This window comes from Fundulus heteroclitus, chromosome 12 (genome assembly GCF_011125445.2).
Source record: "Fundulus heteroclitus isolate FHET01 chromosome 12, MU-UCD_Fhet_4.1, whole genome shotgun sequence".
NCBI classification, from domain to species: Eukaryota; Metazoa; Chordata; class Actinopteri; order Cyprinodontiformes; family Fundulidae; genus Fundulus; species Fundulus heteroclitus.
The window spans coordinates 41,621,919-41,639,954 of NC_046372.1; the positions used below are offsets into that span (position 1 = coordinate 41,621,919).

Below are 18,036 nucleotides of genomic sequence, written 5' to 3' on the forward strand. Positions count from 1 at the left end.
ATGGTGCATTGTTCTATTGATTGTTAATCTTTCGTCCGTCTCCCATTTTCCTCTGTCTCCCCCCCCCCTGACTTGCTGTAAAGGTGGGACATTTTGAAGACAACAGTCAAGACTGTGTGGGACCCCTTGAACTAGCAGCTGAGGTAAGAGAGGTCACTGGGTTTGTGTCTGTCATCTCTGTCCCATGCTCGTAATCTGTTCTCATGTTGCTGCTGGCTTAACTCATGACCTACCATCAAGCTTAGTCAATATGTTACCAGTTTCTCATTTCTGTCTGTGTGAACGTAATTGGTTTAGTTTGTGTGTCTTTGCGTGAATGGGTTGAAAACTATTGCACAGAGAAAGCTGTGATGGTCTGCTCTGTTGGGATGGCATTTGACTATTTGCGGTGATCCGCCGCTAATGCGTGAGCTAATTAATTCATCCCGGATATCACCTTCAGAAAGTATACAGGTGGATTAGATCGATGAAGGCATCTGAACTCCAAACAAGCCAACTTTTTGAAAAAAGCCCCCACAATTTCGTCTGAGCGCCTTAGCGATGACGCAACAGTATCCTAACTTTAAAGCGTCCCACGCTGCCCGCTGATTGGTGCCAGAGCCAGGCATGTGTAGATACTACAGGAGACCAGGAAAAGGAGGGAGGGAGGGAGTGAAGAGGAGGAACCCTGCATGCTGGCTCAGGAGCCGGGGAGGGGAAGCCATCCTGCTTCTCCAGGGTTCTGGAGTCAAATGAGGTAAGGGGAATAAAAAGTTAGTGGGTCACGCATGCGTACGTATCGGATTGATGGGCGTAGTAACTTGCGGCGTACGGATGATGAGAAACGTGTTTCCCAACACTCCGTGTCGGGACATGCTCTTGTGTTTGTAAAGAAGAGAAGCGCAGGGTTGCGACAAAGAGAAAACATGATGTTGGCCAAAAAGACCACTGGCACTGTCAACGTCTTACATTTGTCGCTTACATTGCCAAAGTCATCTCTACAGTGAGATCAAATGTGGGTTAGTCCATCCCTTCTAAACATCATAAATAGGTCCTGCTCAGTTCTTTGAACATCCAGCTTATCTCTAAGCCTGCTTTAATCTCTGTCCACATGTAGACAGCCCTTTTATCTTTAAAGTATATATCACCATCTGGTCTACAGGGAACACAATCATCTGTGTCCGTTTCTGTGTTTAATAAGTTAGCGTTCCTTTTTGCTCTGCTTCCCCTGTTCGGAGAGGTTGCTGTGCATGCCCTGGGTGGAATGTTTACCTCATTAAGATCCGTTTCCTACTCAAACATTCTCCCGGTTGTACAAAGATAAACACCGCATACACCCCACATGCAGAGGGCATTCATTTTGAAGATCCAAATAAGCACTTGTACGGTATCATTAAGTGTTTTCAGCCCTTGCACAACAGCTTCCACAAGTTGAACATTGCGAGAGAAAAAATGTGGTTGCAGTGCAGACAGGCAGTGTTTTTTATGAGTTTTTTCAGTTTTTCAGCACAGTTTCTCTGCTGTTCAGGAAACCAACCTGTATTTAATGGGTTTACCACAACAGGTTATGAGACAGACACTCTGCACTTGCAATTTTTTTTCTCTTTTCGCGCCTATGCACAGGATTTCCTCTTTATAAATGTGATTAACTTGAGCACAGCAGATTCCACTCAAAGCAGTGATAGCAGCTGGAATATCTGCTAATGTTAGCTTCGCGTGTGGAATCCCCAGCCTCGCTCGTAAAGGGTTAACACTGACCTAGTTTCCGTGGCAACAATGAATGTCTGATGACATCATTGCTATAAATTTAGCTTAAGCATTAAAGGTTGGTCACATGACCAATCCAGCCTGCCCCACGTGTTTGTGTGTGTGCGGATATGTGTGTGTGTAATGAAATGGTTCACAATGTGGTTCAGATTCAGGAAGTGGAGGGTCTGACATCAGCTCTTCCATTCAGTGTCATCTTTGATGTCTTTGCTGCTCTGTAAGGTTTCCACTCTTCAGCGAAGAACCGCAGCCTGCTTACCCAACTGCATTGACAAAACTTGTAATTTTTTTGGTGGTCATAGGCTCAAACATACGTTGCAACTAGTACAGACTTTTCCTCTGATCTGAAAGGTTTGGGATCTTTATCAAACGCTTTTTATAAAATATATGAATGGTACACATTTAAAGATGTGTAATAATGAACAATCCTAAATCCTGATTAAAAAGATTTGATGTTTTTGACAGTAGTTTCGAATAACAGCACAAAATTCGTTGTGTCCCCTACATATAAGCCATGACATGGCAAACATAATAAAAAAGGTACCCTGTTCAGACCAAACCAAAATTAAACAGTTTGGCCTTCATGCAAAACTCTGTGTTGCCAAACGCCAACACTGCATAGAAACCCTGAACACAGCATTGCCACCATGAAACATGATGGTGGAGGCATCGTGGTGTTGGGATGCTTTTCTTCTGCCGGGCCAGGGAAGCTGGTCTTGTCAGGGTTGCTGTGAAAATGAAGATGTCAGTCCTGAGTCCCAAGAAGAAATTCATGATAATGTGTCACATGTTATTTATAAGATACTACAGACAAGTAGAAAAGGTGCTCTGGTAGGATGAGACCAGCAATCTGACCTATAAACATGACACTTGAGGCAGAAAGCTATCACTGCATCAACCTGGATGCAGCATGCCCATTGTGAAACACTATAGTGGCCACTTCATGCAGTGGGGTTGCTTTTCTTCAGCAGGGAGAAGCAGGTCGGTACATGGATGGATCTAAACACAGGGTTCTTTCTGAAAGAAAAACATGTCAGAGGCCACAAAATATATAAGGCTGGATTAGAGGCACATAGAAACATACAGCCAGAGAAAAAATAAAATGGTTTAGATCAAGGTGTAGTCAGTGTGTTAAAATGGCTCAGTCAAAGTCCACTTCTGGGGCCAGTACCGAGGCAAAACATGAAAACGGTCATTCATAGACGCTATCCATTAGGGCTGGGCGATATGGGCTAAAATCAATATTGCGATATATTTAGCAGTTTACCTCGAAACGATAAATGAACAACAACACTCTCCCCTTTCTTTCTTTCATTCTAGCAGAACTGTTTTATCCAGAGGAATTGAGATTTACCATATCAATTAAAATTAAGTTTGCCCTGGGTTCCTCCTGCTCTGCTCACAGCTCTTGAAATATACACCAAAGCTGGATTGAAGGTTTATTAAATCCTGCAGCTGGATCAATATCCTATATGGCAGCAGATGAGTTATGGCTGGCTGATAGTTGGCGTCTTTTGTCGTGCCTGGCTTCATGTTGGAGGGAGGTCGTCAGCCGCCTGGTGCCGCAGTTAATAAAAAATGAATGGAAAGACAAGGGGGAGGAGCCCTCGGCTGTTGCTCGAGCTCTTTAACTCTCACTTCCCTGGCGCCTGCTCTGCTGCTCCCACTGGGTGCACGGTGTACACAATCCTGAATCCCTCCACTTGCAGACACTGCCAGGTTTTATGTAATACAGTGCAACAGCTGTTGGAGCTTTCAGGGCCTACTATAGAAACACACACTTGAAATCTTGGTTAAGGGGGTCTATTTTAATGGATTCAGGGGAACCTCTTTATGTTGGAGGATTCAGGCTGAGCTGAATATGAGAAAGGGTAGAAAGCTGGAAATAGGTCAATTTCCAGGTGTCTTATCCAGCCATCATCTGCTGTGAACATGGAGCATTATAAAGAGGTTCACAGTTGCAGTGGAGAAGTTGGCGTCCTGGTCCCTTTAAGTCTGGCAATGCCAGACTGGAGCATATAGGAAGCTAATCTTAGCCCCAGTCCTGAGAGACAACACTGGCACCCAGCCACAGTGCAGGCCTCAGGGAGGACCCTCTTGTTTTCTCTCTTTTCTCTGAGAAAGTTGTGGTTCACCAGTCAGAGGGGTGCTGCTGAATGTTACTAACATGTAAACAATTGTCCAGTCCGATTTTACACTGTGAATTAGCTAACAGGCAGAGGCACATAGTGTACCTGTTTTTGTTTAAAATAATTTTGACTCCATTTTGTTCCACCTGTTTCCCCTCTGCCTGTTCCACTCCCTTTGTCTCACCTCCAAAGTTCCCCTGCAGAGGCTGGTCTCTGTATGCCGGCTGTAATCTGCTCCTTCTTTTCATTTCCCAACCCTCAAGCACAAAGAGCTGCCTCTTGAAAACTGCCCCCATCTTTTCCTCCTCATTATTTTTTTGAAGCTCCACCCAAAGCAGGCCACCCCACCTATCACCACTTTTCAATTTATTTTACCTCCTCCCGTCCTAACCCCTCCTTCCTTTTTCTTTGTGAGGAGAGGTGTGAAGGTTTGAGCAAGGGGGCGGGGGCATCGGAGGTGCGGGCTTGCCTCAGCTGTGCGAATCGTGCTGACTTGCACGTGCCAAATGTCAGCATATATGACTCAGACTGGATACACAACGCTCTGTGCTTTAATCTACACCAAAACACTCCTTTAACGAAGCACCATCTTGCCTGGAAGCCTGGGAAGACACAGATAACAAAAAACAGTCAAGCAGGCAGGTTCAGCGGCTAGAACATCAAAGCAATTATTGCTCTGAAAAGGGTTCAGACTAACGTTTGTGGTATTTGTTCAGTCACATCTAAAAGACTTTATGTTGCTGTTATTTTTAAACCCTCCATGCCCTTCAGCCTGACGTCCCACCCACCAGTAAACCCACTGACCCTCTGTGAACAATCCATCACTGTGTGTGTGTGTGAGGGAGTTGGCTGCATGCATGGAGCAAAATCATTAAAAGCCCGCCGTCGCATTTGTTGGTGGAACGTGCAATTGCAGGAGCTTTTACCTTCGCATGCACATGTGAAGTGGATGTTTTTTGCGTCTGTGCGATATGTGTGTGTGTGTGTGTGTGTGTGTGTGTGTGTGTGTGTGTGTGTGTGGGAGATAGAGATGTGGGGGAGAAGTGGGAAGCAGGAGGGGTGTCAGAGCAGATGACCTTGATGCTGTTTGACTGCAGGACAATGTGCTTGGGGAGGGGACTGTAGAGCATTAGATCACAGCGATGGAAGACGAAAGTGTCAGCTGACAGGAAGAGACCGGAGGAGGGCAACCCTCCTGACATGACTGTTATGTTTCTGTAAGCCGGCTTTTAAAGCATCATAAAAAGGTTAAAAACTATTACTGTAAGATCTAATATTTAAATTACCTTTTTAAAAAGAACAATTTGTTCTGTATACCTGTTCGTTGGCTCTATTAAGTCAGACCTCCCACTGGCAGTGTGCTAGTAGAATTTCTAAAGATGCCTTCGGTACGTGAGGGGTTTTGTTTCAGTACTTCACAGAGAAGAGAAGAAAAAGATGAGTCAGGCTTAGTCATTGCAGGAACTCAACACACAACGCTGAGGATGGACTTTAGTTCTCAGTCATCCCTCCTACTACCAAAATCTTTCCTCCATGCTGCTGAGAAACAACGAGCGCGAGGCAGCGAAAGTGAGAGAGAGATGGAGAGAAAAAGACAGAGTCGAGGGCAGGACAACTCATTTGGATGACAGTTTGACTTCTCCGTGAGCCGAGGTGATCGCCGGAAGATTAGGAGTCTCTCTTGTGCCTTCCCCTCATTCTTTCAATGCCGGGTTACAGCAGTTTTACTGTAAGTGCGATTTCATTTCCACCAAGAAAAGTAAGAAAGATATCAAGCGTTTTATGTTGAAGCCTTGGTGTAACGTGAAGGGAATCTAGTTAAATCTAAATATAAAATAAGACTCAAGGCTGTTTTCAGTTGTAACATCAGTAGTCATAATGTTCTGCTTGTTAGAAAACATAGCCATTGTTTTGTTATACATAGCACCTAAAGAGAAAGTCGCCTTTAAGATAAATGCTAACCCTTAATTTATCATCTAGTCAGCTGATGAATTGAATTCTTTAGTCATCTTTTGAGATAATCGAACCTGATTGTGGTAAAGACCAGAAACGTTGAGTAGTTTTATGGGAAATGAACCCCCTCTTTTTACTGAAGTCTGTGAATCACTTCTAAGTCCATGTGTTGGAAACAAGTTGTCTCACTGCGGTGCGGTTCAGGTTATTCACACAAGTTCATAAGAGAAGTCATTTCGAGACAACATGAAGGAACATTTCCAAAGTTCTAGTAATGCTTCTAATCTAGTCTAGTTAAAATCAAATCAATTCAAAACAGTCAGATTGTAAAAAAAATGTGAAATGCTATTTATAAAACCATCAAGACACTTCAAATATAAGTGACTGATTTTTATATTTTGAAGTAACATCATTTTCAATATTTTACTATTGTTTTAAAACTAAGAAACTTCTACTTTACTGGGATTTGTTTTAGGTCATTTCCAAGTCTTGATGGGTATTAACCCTGACTTTATGACATTCTAGCATGTGTCCATATAATTGTTGAAAAATTGACATGTCCGAAACCATACCTTAATCCCTTACCATAAATATAAACTACATGCTAGGTTTTATATTTTAAGCTGTCTGTTTTACCCTCACCCCTGCATGGACAAAAATTAATCTCAGAACGGTGGGTCTTGAGCAGAGGTGGGGCCTCAGAGTGGTGTTCACACACTGCAGCAGCTGTATATTATTGTTATGACCTGCTATCTACATGGCTTAAGTTAGGCATTAAAAAGGGCAAGGTTACAGTTAGCCATTAACCAGGGGTGAAAGGATACATGCAACATACGAAACAATATTGGGTTGACAGGAAAGACAACAGACGTTTGTGATTTTGGGAAAACTTATAATCTTCATGTTTTACTTTCACAATTATTTTCCTAATTAGTGCTTTTACAAGTTTCACAAATCCCAAACTGTATAATGAGTTTAGAAGGATCATATTTAAAGCCTGTCAAACATTGACTAGTCCGTATGTTGCATTTTTTATGCTTGTCCATTTCTAAAGTGGTCAAAATGCTAACACATACATTGAAAACGTTCCCTTTTTGTGTTTGAATGGATTGAGATGGATTGGATGGAAGAGCTAGGTAATTAAAATAGAATTTATAATACTGTTAATCAAAACAAAACCACAGTAAACTCATGTGTGAGCATTTAACTGTTCAGGAAGGTAAACATAGATTGCAATTCAGAATAATAAAGAGAAGTATAGTGAAATATATAAAAATATTTTTTCATAAATCATATCTATTTCTTATCTTGCCTGTTGGAGTTTTTTCAAACAAACTTATATGCAACATTACCCAGAGAGCTACATCAGTGTTGTATGTTCCTAGAGTTAAGTAAGGTAAAAACAGAAATGTGATTAAATTTCATACAGATAAAATAGTGGCGACCGGTTTGGTAATCAGCCTATTTAACAACATTTTTAAAGGTATAGGGGACAATCTTTTTTTAGCTTTAAGTTCCGGGGGGGGGGTCATCTTATGTATTGGTTGTCCCACATGCCAATCATTGTGACGTGCTCACATAACGCCAGTGTGCGTGTACACTCCTTGTTAGTTTCCTCTTGCTGGCTGCACATGTACACTTCTAGTGTTAATATATCCAGTTAGCTTCGGACTTAGCCATTGATTTTAGCTCCTCTGCTCTCGCCCGTATACTTTGAAAATGGCTGAGAATTGCAAGAAGCAAACTCACTTATAATTTATGAGAAGAAGAGGAAGGCCTCAGCAGAAAGAAATAAGACCAGAATGGATTTGGGAGATTCTTACACACAATCCCCCTGATGCGTGAGAAGAACAGGTGAATTGGAAACAAGTGAATTGTGCATTTCTTAGCTACATTTCCAGAAAAATAGTCTTCTCAACCTTTAACATTAGGTAAAATGACAACAAATGACAAATAAATAGAAAAGAATGCAACGTCTCTCCACCCCATTCAATCCTGCTTTTCTGCTTGCTGAAATATTGCATTATGAAATCAAAATGATCTTATCTCAGATTTTAAATAGTCTACTTATTTGGGCTGAATAGTATTAGAAAATCATGTAATATTGACAATGGTAAATATTAAGTTGATGATATCAGTTCCAATAATTCCACTAACTTCCTCTGTGACCTTAGATGTATTGGGCATTTTCACTTGTATCAGGTGTTGTTAGTTGTTGTATTATACTCCATCCAACAATTTTGGTTTATTACTACTATCGCTATACAGTCAAAATATTAGTATTGCATACAGAGCGCTGGTCATGTGACAACCGTGCACCAATGATAAAATATTTAATGATAATAGTAGTTGTACATCCTTACTATGAACGTTAACTAAAAAACTGGTCGTGTCAGATCAGTGGTTTGGTTCTAGCCTTCGGATACAATGCTTCAAAAGAATCATGTGGTCGGCTCACACCGGCATGAGCATGAATTCCTAAGGCAGTCAGCACAACGGAGAAATGTTAAAAAGTAGTTCCTCTCCTACTTCAACATAAATGAAATAGGGTGTAAAGCTTAAAGTGCTTACATATCTATAGTTCATAACTATAAGTTCTATTTACCTCAGCAGTTGAAGTCAAATGCTACCGAAACTCTTAAATACAGACAAGAAATATTGTCACTTTAATATTGTGAATTCTTGTGCCACAAGATAGATTACGCCAATAAAAACGTCAGGAAATGCATTTTTTTTACTCATTCTCTAGCTTGTGAGTTTCATCCCCTTGGCTACACACACAAACCTGTTGAACACACACCCCTAATGACCTAATGAAAACCTGCCCTGAAAGTTGTGCTGGATAACTGAAGAAAACTGTACTGGGTTTTTTATTTGTTGTGTTAGTCCTTCAAAATTGTCTGTGGGGTGATTAAAAACAGATTACCACCATTCAAACTTCAACTTCAAAATTCACATTATTATTTAGGTCCACATTTTTTTTCTATACATGTGGAGAGACAGACTTAACTGGGGTTTATCTTCAGTCAGGTTCCTAACTTTTCATATTCATAAAAAAAAGAACCCTCCACAGCCATGTGATGTTATTCTCTTTTAATGACTCTTTATTTAGTTTTTATACCAGCTGAAGTCTTTTTTTCTTCCTAATTATACTGTAAAAGGACAAACTGCTGATAAGAGCACAGCATTCCAAGACTGAAAGAGGGCCTGTTTTTCAGTGTGTGCAAAGAGCTGTGGGTGGAGAGCATGTGATACAGGGGTTAAGTCCAGCCTTGAGCTAGAAACGCTGTGTCACCGCAGTTGAGGAAGTGAGCAAGCACAAACCAGTTGGGTGTTTTCAAGTGTCGGTTGGTGTGTGGAGTTAGTGATAGCATAGAGTGGGCTAGTTGAGCCAAAATTACCTATGCCCACCCAGTGGAGGAGGCAACTTCCTGGTGGGAGACATCGATGATGACAAGGGAGTTGCGTCATCACTGTCTATGTTTCCTACCTCTCTTGCTCCCTGCTCTCCCTCTTGCTGATTGGTACGTGGTAGTCACATGACCCAGCGCTTTGCTTCTCCTCTCCGTTCCTTTGACAGTTTAGGCTGCGCCGTGTTTCTCTTTTAGTCCGATGCTCATCTGTGTGTGTTTATATGAATATGTGTGGCAACGACGGAACAGACGGTGTTCAGTTTAGGTCGCGAGCGTCAGAAAATGTCGGAGCGGTAATGCACTAGGAGGAGAGAGGCTCTGGAAACTGAGCAGAAGACCTGAGCGAGAAAGGGAGTCGGAGAGGATTGAAAAAGAATAACAAAATTAGAAATTAGGGGAGACCAAGAGAACTAGAGAAAGCCAGAATAAGTAAAGCAGGGGATAGAGGACTGAAGTTAATCCAGCGATAGCAGTGTCGCTGACATGCTGAGTAATGTAAGAGAAACACTAAGCAGGGGTTCTTGGCGATCTGCATGGGGAGACAGCTATGTCCCTTCTCTTTCCTCCACCTCTTCCTCCTAGTTAAATCGGCTTTCTAAACTCCAGGACTGTAGGAGAAAAGAGAGGACGACAAGGCCTATCAGCCAGCAAGCGCGCGAGAGGAAACAGTCTGCTATCACGTCGAGGCTGATAAAGATAATGGCAATGAAGCTAAGGCAGAACGATGGTGAGGAGAGAATATCAGGTGTGTGTTATTGTAGGCTGGAAGACTGGTTTGGGTTGTACACAAATGTAACGGATTGATTACTGAAAACAACAGTCTTCGTTCGGATGCAAGCCGACAATCTGACTATGTATCCTCTTTCTGCAAAGCTCTTCTTTCTAATTACAGAAAGTCAAAATTGTAGCTGACCAGCTTGTCTCTACAGACTTCCCTCACTGGCTTCCTCCAGCATCATCCTTCCCCGACTCGCTGTTGTCGAAGTGTTATCGGATGTTTCCTCTCCGTTGCCCGTGCAATTGCTCTTTTACCTGATTGTTGCTTATCATTCTCATGAGGTTTCCATTTTCTATCCCCAGTGCGGATGGATTAGTTGACCTCACCGAGGTTTGATGCATGGTTTTAACATCAGCCGATCCAATGAAACCATTCCCCTTAGTAGCATCCTTTGTATTGTTGAAGGTGGGCCAGCAAGACCACCAGCAAGAAAGCTTACTCTTCATCTACCAGCCCTCTTGTGCAGGTAGCCTCAGTCAGTAGGATTTGTTTTCAGCCACAAGTGTGAAACTGAAGACTTTAAAAAATGGGGAATTGACATGAATGCAGAATGCTGACGTTACCTGCGACATCTAGTTTCGCCAAAACTAGGTGCTCACACAAGCAATGAAAAAAATGACAGTAAGGAAGAGCAAATGGTGTTTGCAGTGGGTATAGAAAATAATGTCTCTTTTCTTTGCTTATTTTCCATCTTGTTTCGTAATTGAGATCGTGTCTTCGTCTAGCAGCCGCTGTTTCGCCTCAGCCATCGAAAGCAGAAGAGCTTGGACAAAGCAAAAAGTGTCATTTTTGAGCTTTCGTAGGGAAATACACATAGCCTGCAAAGTAACACCATCGAATGGAGCAGAGAAAGCAGTCCTGAAGGGCGTGGATATAGTCAGAGAGAGGTGTTCTCATTGGCAAGAGCTTTCCTGCACCAAGCTGTTTCCTAGGCTGCTGCTACCAGCGACTCTTCCCCCACTGCTCTCTGTGTTTCTGCTCACTGCACACTCCTCCATTGCATTGTACGTGCCTGCTGCTGCTCAGATAATGGCCTCTCACTAAGCACACACACTGACGACAGAGAGAAGAGGAGATGGAGGGGGAGGCTGCACAAGAGGGAGGGAGGGAAGCCAGGAGAGGGGAAGGTGGGGGCTGTGAAGAGAAGCTGACTGCATGTGTAGTCAAGTGAGAGAAAGAGGATATTGAAAAAGGGAAGGGAGGAGCAGACATAGATAATGAGAAAGGAAAAAGGACAGATCAGAAAGCTTTGGCTTTAAGAAGAGCTAAGAGAATGAGAAACGTGCGTGCCGTGCCGGGCGGAGGTGTGGGTTGCATGTGTGGCTGGCTGCATGCGCGTGTGTGACTGTGTGCATGCGTGTTTTGGTGCTCGCCGTGTCTGTGTGCCGCACAGACGAGAAGGAATAAAAAAGGGAATACAACCCCGCGAGGACATATTGCTTGTGGACCTCTGTGCCGGCAAGCGAGTCTCATGCCCCTCTCAGTCTCCTCCTCTGGTCTCTGCTTCTCAATCAGCAGCTCTGTCTGGACGCCCAGGACGGTGTGAGTATGCGTTGTGAATCTTCGAGGCTCTCAGCCGGCTTAATTTTGTCAGGGTCTCTGCTTCATGTTCCTGCTCATCACGCCAGCAGAGGAAGGGGTGGGGGAAAGAAAGGGGAGGGAGGATGGGGTGGTGTTGTGTATGTGGGATTTAGATTCAGCTGTCTACTCACAAGCTGAAATTAACCCCCTCAGCTCCAAAACTAGTATTCTCCATGGCTTTGTCTCCTCCCTCCATTTTTTTGTGAAGTGTCAGTTAAACTGAACTTGCTTCCCTCTCGGACAAACCTGGCATCCTTGTTTAAATGGATTCCAGTTTTTCTGGTGTACCAGGTTAGACTAGATTTGATTCGGCTGGATGGAAATAGACTTGTGTATTTGTGCGTGTTTGGTACACTGGGGCTTGGGTCAAGTCAGCACAATGGTTTATGTGTGTTTGCTAGTAAAATAGAGGAAGGTATTTAGAAAAGTACAAAGACTATCAGCTCTGTCATGGTATAAATATGTGTCACATGGTCTGAACGGTCAGTTAAGGAGTATTATCTGAGAAAACTAGAGCAGATGTCAGCACATTTCCATTAAATGTCCCATATAATACGATTAAAACTTAGACTAGGTTAATTTATCATCCATATATTGAATATTTGGTGAATCTTACCATTGTCTGCATTGATTGAGTAAAGTCCATTCAATCTAAACTTACAACTTAAGAGAGCTAAACCATTTCAGCTCTGGTCTGAGTGTTTAACTGTGAGAAAAACAGGAAAGGAGAGTGCAGTGTGATTGACAGCACACAGTAGTGGGATGTTGGGTTGTGCAGTGTTGCAGTCAGTCTGTTTCAACACACTGCAGTTCTCATAACTGCCGCACACTTCACCCCCCTTCCTCTTTCCCATCTGATGCCGCTGATAGTACAGACGTGGGGCCTCTCACGTATTGCATACCGGCTGTTCGCCACCTACCCTCCCCCCTCCACCACCGCCACCCACCCAGGAACCCCCAGCAGACACCCAGTGCAGAAGGTGGATTCAAAAGACACAAGCACACAGCCTGTCCAGTAATTAGCCACTTCAAAGACTCATTTCAATAATATTCAAATGATGGGGAACCTGGATGTCGGACTCACTTCTGCATTTGTGCACTGTCAGATCCTGTGTTTTATATGGCCTTGGAAGAATACTAGTTGATGTCAATAGGGGGGTGAGACCTTCAGTGGGAGGTTTGAATACATGTACATAATGCTAAGTATGAGAGCCCTGTTATCTTAGTTCAGTTTATGTTGTTTTATGGCATGGTAAGCTTGAACTTTGCATAAGGGTTTACCTTAAACAACAAATGAAAAGTTATTAAGGATATCTTCACAGTTTCTTTAAGAGTACTTTAAGAGTGACATTAAGAGACGCACTGTGGCCAGTTTCCAATCTCTTCCTGAATCTTCTCTTTTAGAACCATAACACTTTGATTGGATTCGTCTTGGTACTGAAAAGGGCTATATAAATAAACTTGCCTTGCCTATAATTAATATAATAATTACCATTATTTTTTAACATTCCTGTCATCAATGGTCATTAATTATTTAGATTAAGAGAAGAGATGTCACACAGTGTATAAGAGAGCAATCACTGGGCTAACAGGTACTAACTGAAGATAAAGACAACGATTCAGAATTGATATTTAAACTGTCTTTACAATTTTAAAAAGTAACTTTAACAAAAATACAATAAAGCACCAGTAATGTGTATAGCAGGCAAATGGTAAACAGCAGTCAATAAACAATATCTCACAAAAGTGATTGCACCGTTCATATTTTTCTAAATATGTTATCGTTTCATGGGACAACACTGAAGATAAGACATTTTGATCCAATGTAGTCTGTGCACAGCTTGTATACCAGTGTAAATTTGCTGTCCCCCCAAAATAAGTCTATGCACAGACATGTCTAAACCGCTGCCAACAAAAGTGAGAACACCTAAGTGAAAATGTCACATTATGCCCAATTAGCCATTTTCCCTCCCTGGTGTCATGTGATTCATTAGTGTTACTAGGTTTCAGGTGTGAATGAAGAGCAGGTGTGTTAAATTTGGTTCCCCCCACTCTTAAACTGGTCACTGGAAGTTCAACATGGCATGTCATTGCAAAAAAACAATTTGAGGATTTAAAAAAAGAACTGTTGCTCTACATCAAGATGGCATAGACTAAAGAAGATTGCAACACCTGGAAATTGAGCTGCAGCACAGTGCCCAAGACCATGCAGATTTCTAACACAACACGTTCCAGTCAGAGCAGGGATCGCCTAACCTGACTCTCACTTCACTCTCATTTCGTTCCACAGAGCTCCACACATCCATTGGAGATGTATTTTAGAATGAGCGGCCTTATCAGAAATCTTTGTATGTGATTTGATAAACCACTTGTCCGTCATCCTTACTGACATACTATTTCAACCGCTCACATGGAAACCAACCCGTGATGCTGACTTTAGGGAAGATCAAGCTCTTGCCAAACCAAGTCAGGAGAAGGGTGAAAACATAATTTCCGCTAACAAAGGCCTTCAAGGCCATTCCCTGGCATTCTTTTAAATAATTAATATTCGGTAGATTGGACAAAACTGGTCAAATAGCAGCATCAATGTTGCCACTTGCTTCCTCACTGCGAGCCGCCATTGTTGTCTGAATCCAAACGGTCGCTTCTCTCCCAATGGTAGCGATTCCAGATGGATCTGTGGAGCAGTGTGAAGCTCAGCAGAACGACATCCATCTGGCAAGAGTCAGGTTAGGCATCGCCATGGTTGACCAAAGAAGTTGAGTGTGTGTCCTTAGAGTCATATTCAGAGGCTGTCATTTGAAAATTGACCTATAAATGCAGTCTGCATTGCTGCAGATATTGAAACGGTAGGATATCAGCCTGTTAGGGCTCAGACCATACGCTGTACATTGGTTTGCATGACTGTCATCCCTGAGGTAGGCCTCTTTTAAAGATGATGCACAAGGAAGCCCACAAAAGTTTTATGAAGACAAGCACACTAAGAACATGGATAACCGGAACCATGTCCTATGGTCTGATCAGACCAAGATTAACTTATTTGGTTAAAATGGTGTCAAGCATGTGTGGTAGCAACCAGATGAGGAGTACAAAGACAAGGATGTCTTGCCTACAGTCAAGAATGGAAGTGAGAGTGTCTTAGTTCTGGGCTGCATGGGTTCTGTGGACTGTTGGGAGCTACAGTTCATTGAATGAACCATGAATGCTAACATGTACTGTGACACACTGAAATGGAGCTTGTTATGGAAAATCACCTTTGAATGAGAAGTCACCAAGGATGATTGCTCAGGCAATGTTTAATCTCTCACAGTGTGAGAAGACAATCTGTTGTACACAAATGTTAAGTCCAAAGACTCACACAGTTGATCTTTTATAGTGAAGTATTTTTTTTTTTTTTTTACCATATAACAGGGATGTGGTAGCTTTTTATTTTCCCAAATACCTGTTACCAAACAGCAAAACAAAGTAATATTCCACTAGAAAATGTCACTATTTACGTCGCCATGGTAACTCAAAATGGCATGAAGTACAAATAGCACACTTCACGGCAGCGAGACGCACGTTTTGATATATACTTTGTGGGGGTAGACCCTACGGTTCGGGCTGTATTAACGGTGAAAACCTTATTAGGTGCATAGTAATAGGCACTGCCCATGCATTTGCATGGCAGTCGCCTAATTAGCAAGACAATGGGACTATGTGGCTTTCCATTCGCCCAAATTCTTGTGTTACCAACCACAAGAACTAAAGTTTATGCAAAACTAGTAATATTTCCCTCTTGTTATGACTTTTAATAAAGAAGCAATTGTATAGGTAAAAAAAATAAACATAATATTTCATTAGAGTGTGGATCAGAAGAGGAGCGTTGACCAGGGATAAGAGGTGACAACTGATGGTAGGGGAATGGTGGTGTCAGGAATACGTTTTGAAGGTTGAGCAGAAAAAAGAGAATGCATCACGTGGTTTATCAGTGAAATGACACAACACAGCATAATGGCCAAAATCTGAAGAACTATCAAAACAGGGGTAAAAAAAAGAGCGGAGGACAGCTGCTCGCTAGTCACTACCAGCTAATCAGCACCAAATGTCCCACCCTGTAAAATCATGTGCTTTCATGTCATTATACAGATCATGCAAGTGTTGTTGAACATAAGTCAAATTAGCTGTGGAGTCAGAAACATATGTACTACATTAAGAGCCTACCCCCTTACAAACCCCTCCTTGTGCAGCCAACAGCATGCCCAGGGTCATGAGATTCTGGAGGGAAATCGACCTGAGAAACCTTTAGTTTAGGAGTTAGGGATTGAAACCCATCATCTACTAATGCAGTTGAATCAATTGCCAATCGGTTGTTTTAATGAGCATTGTAAACAGTTCCTCACCAGGTAAATAATCCAGAAAGAAATGTTGCACCTTCAGATACACAAAGGTCCCTGCACATATGGTGTGATGTATGGAGTAAAGTGGCAATGCAAACATGGGGGAAACATAAGCCAGAAAACAGTTTCCACACCAGTCCTGAGGAAGGTACATATACGAATGGTGACTATACACCCAAAGAGGGAATGTTATATAAATAACATAGTGCTAAATACTGAGAAAGGGTGGTTCCTGGAAACTGGAACTGGTCCAAATTCAGACATGGTGTTTAGAGTGGTGAGGGGAGGCAGTGTCGGGGGAAATTCTCCACCATCTTCTCCAGTCTTGAACAGGTAAAGCTTTGGGTGGTTCTGACCCAAGCAGCCAATCCTCTGCCTCTCTATATGCAGACTAGTCACTGTCCTGGATCAGACCAATGACAGTAGTTTAATCTGGAAATGTCAGGAATTTCACAGACGAGTCCGATGAGATGAAGTCACGTATGTACAGGAAGACGAGAAGTGGGAGAGAACACATCACTCAGGGTGTCAGTGCTAATGGTTGTTGAGCAGGATGCTCCCAGCCTTATTTGGACGATGTCAAACCCATCATTTCCAAACAGAAAGCACATGGTACCACAACAACCCTGCCAAGAGAGTGCCACTCACCAGAATTCACAGACAGGTAACCCTGAAGGAGCTGCAGAGGTCCACAGCAGAGACTAGAGGATCTGTAAGACCACAATAATCCCTACACTCTCTAGAGCTGGGTTTTATGGAAGAGTGGCCAGAAAAATGTTAGTTAGTGTTAACATAAGAAGACACCTTTTGAGTTTGCCAAAAGGCTCTCAGATGTGTGGAGGAAGCTGCTCTAGTCAGATGAGACTTAAATCAAACTTTTCAGCCATCAGGAAAAATATGTCTGGCGCATACATATTCCATCACCTCAAGAAAACCATACCCACTATGAAACTAGTGGGCAGCAACAAATGTGTTGGAATGGCCTTGTCACTGTAGACATCAATGCCATGGAGTAGCGAAAACCACCAAACATGAAGGAGCTGGAGCAGTTTAGCCTTGAGGAATGGCCAGAAATCCAAGGTGGTGAGCTCATAGACTGATCCAAAGCCACCTGCAGCTGACATTACTGCGAAAGGTGGCTCAACAAAACACTGACTTCAGGGGGGTGAACAGTAATGCATACTGAAGTTTTCTGTTATTTAGTCCTATTTGTTGTTTGCTTCACAATAAAAATCTATCTTCAAAGTCGTAGGCATGTTCTGTAGATGAAATGATGCAACTCTCAAACAGACCATTTTAATTGCAGCTTTAAGGCAACAAAACATGAAAGATGTCAAGGAGGGCGACTATATTTTTAAGGCACTGTTCAGTTTCTGGCTGGTCTAACATTGGTCAGGGCAATTTAAACTAAAAGTTCATCACAAGATGATTTTTCAGAACATTGTTGTTATTAAATAGAACTACAGTCTGCTGGCATTCTGTTAAAGTAACCAGTAACTGCCAATGTTTCCTTTACACAAGGGCCATTGAGCATGTTGGGATATACTGTTCAACCACAAAATGAACTCTGTCAATGATTTCTGAATTTGCCCTTAAATTATCTTTGTTGGTTGGCCCTCTAGACATTGAGATTATAACCTAAAAGGAGTGAGACTGTACTGAACACTGCAAGAAACAATCTAGGATAGAAAGGAATTTGTACCATCACATAAAATTTGGCTCAGAAAGGCAGCTTGTAAATAACTAGTTTAACACCATTCAAATTAATTTGTGATAGAGCATTTTGAAACTTGGAACTACCTACATATCAACTTACTGGTTTTGAAATGTAGGGGAAGTTTCATATGTAGCTGTGCTGATCAGGTCATGATTAACACTACTTAAAAGATATTAAACCATCTGAACTAGGTTCTGAGCTGTAAAAAGACACGTAATCTGTTGCTTGGAAAAGGGAAATGATTTCCCACATGTATTTCTCAAGATTTACTTCAGTACCTCTTTTAGATCTGCACAGAGCAAATCTTTTTCAGGACTATCATTACAGTGACTGAAAACTA

General features: G+C 42.2%; 1 protein-coding gene across 4 annotated transcripts in view; it reads left to right on the forward strand.

The window, feature by feature from the left end:
• Nucleotides 1-18,036, forward strand: part of tet3 (tet methylcytosine dioxygenase 3) — a 59,591-nt gene that overhangs the window by 19,307 nt on the left and 22,248 nt on the right. For 2 of the 4 annotated variants that reach the window (XM_036144623.1, XM_012878045.3), the window contains exon 2: nucleotides 84-143. In XM_036144623.1, coding sequence (XP_036000516.1) covers nucleotides 84-143 — 60 coding nt within the window. Of the gene's footprint in view, nucleotides 1-83; nucleotides 144-5,565; nucleotides 5,605-11,430; nucleotides 11,562-18,036 lie in introns of those variants that run through there. The other 2 variants (XM_036144624.1, XM_021324554.2) reach the window with 2 other exon arrangements.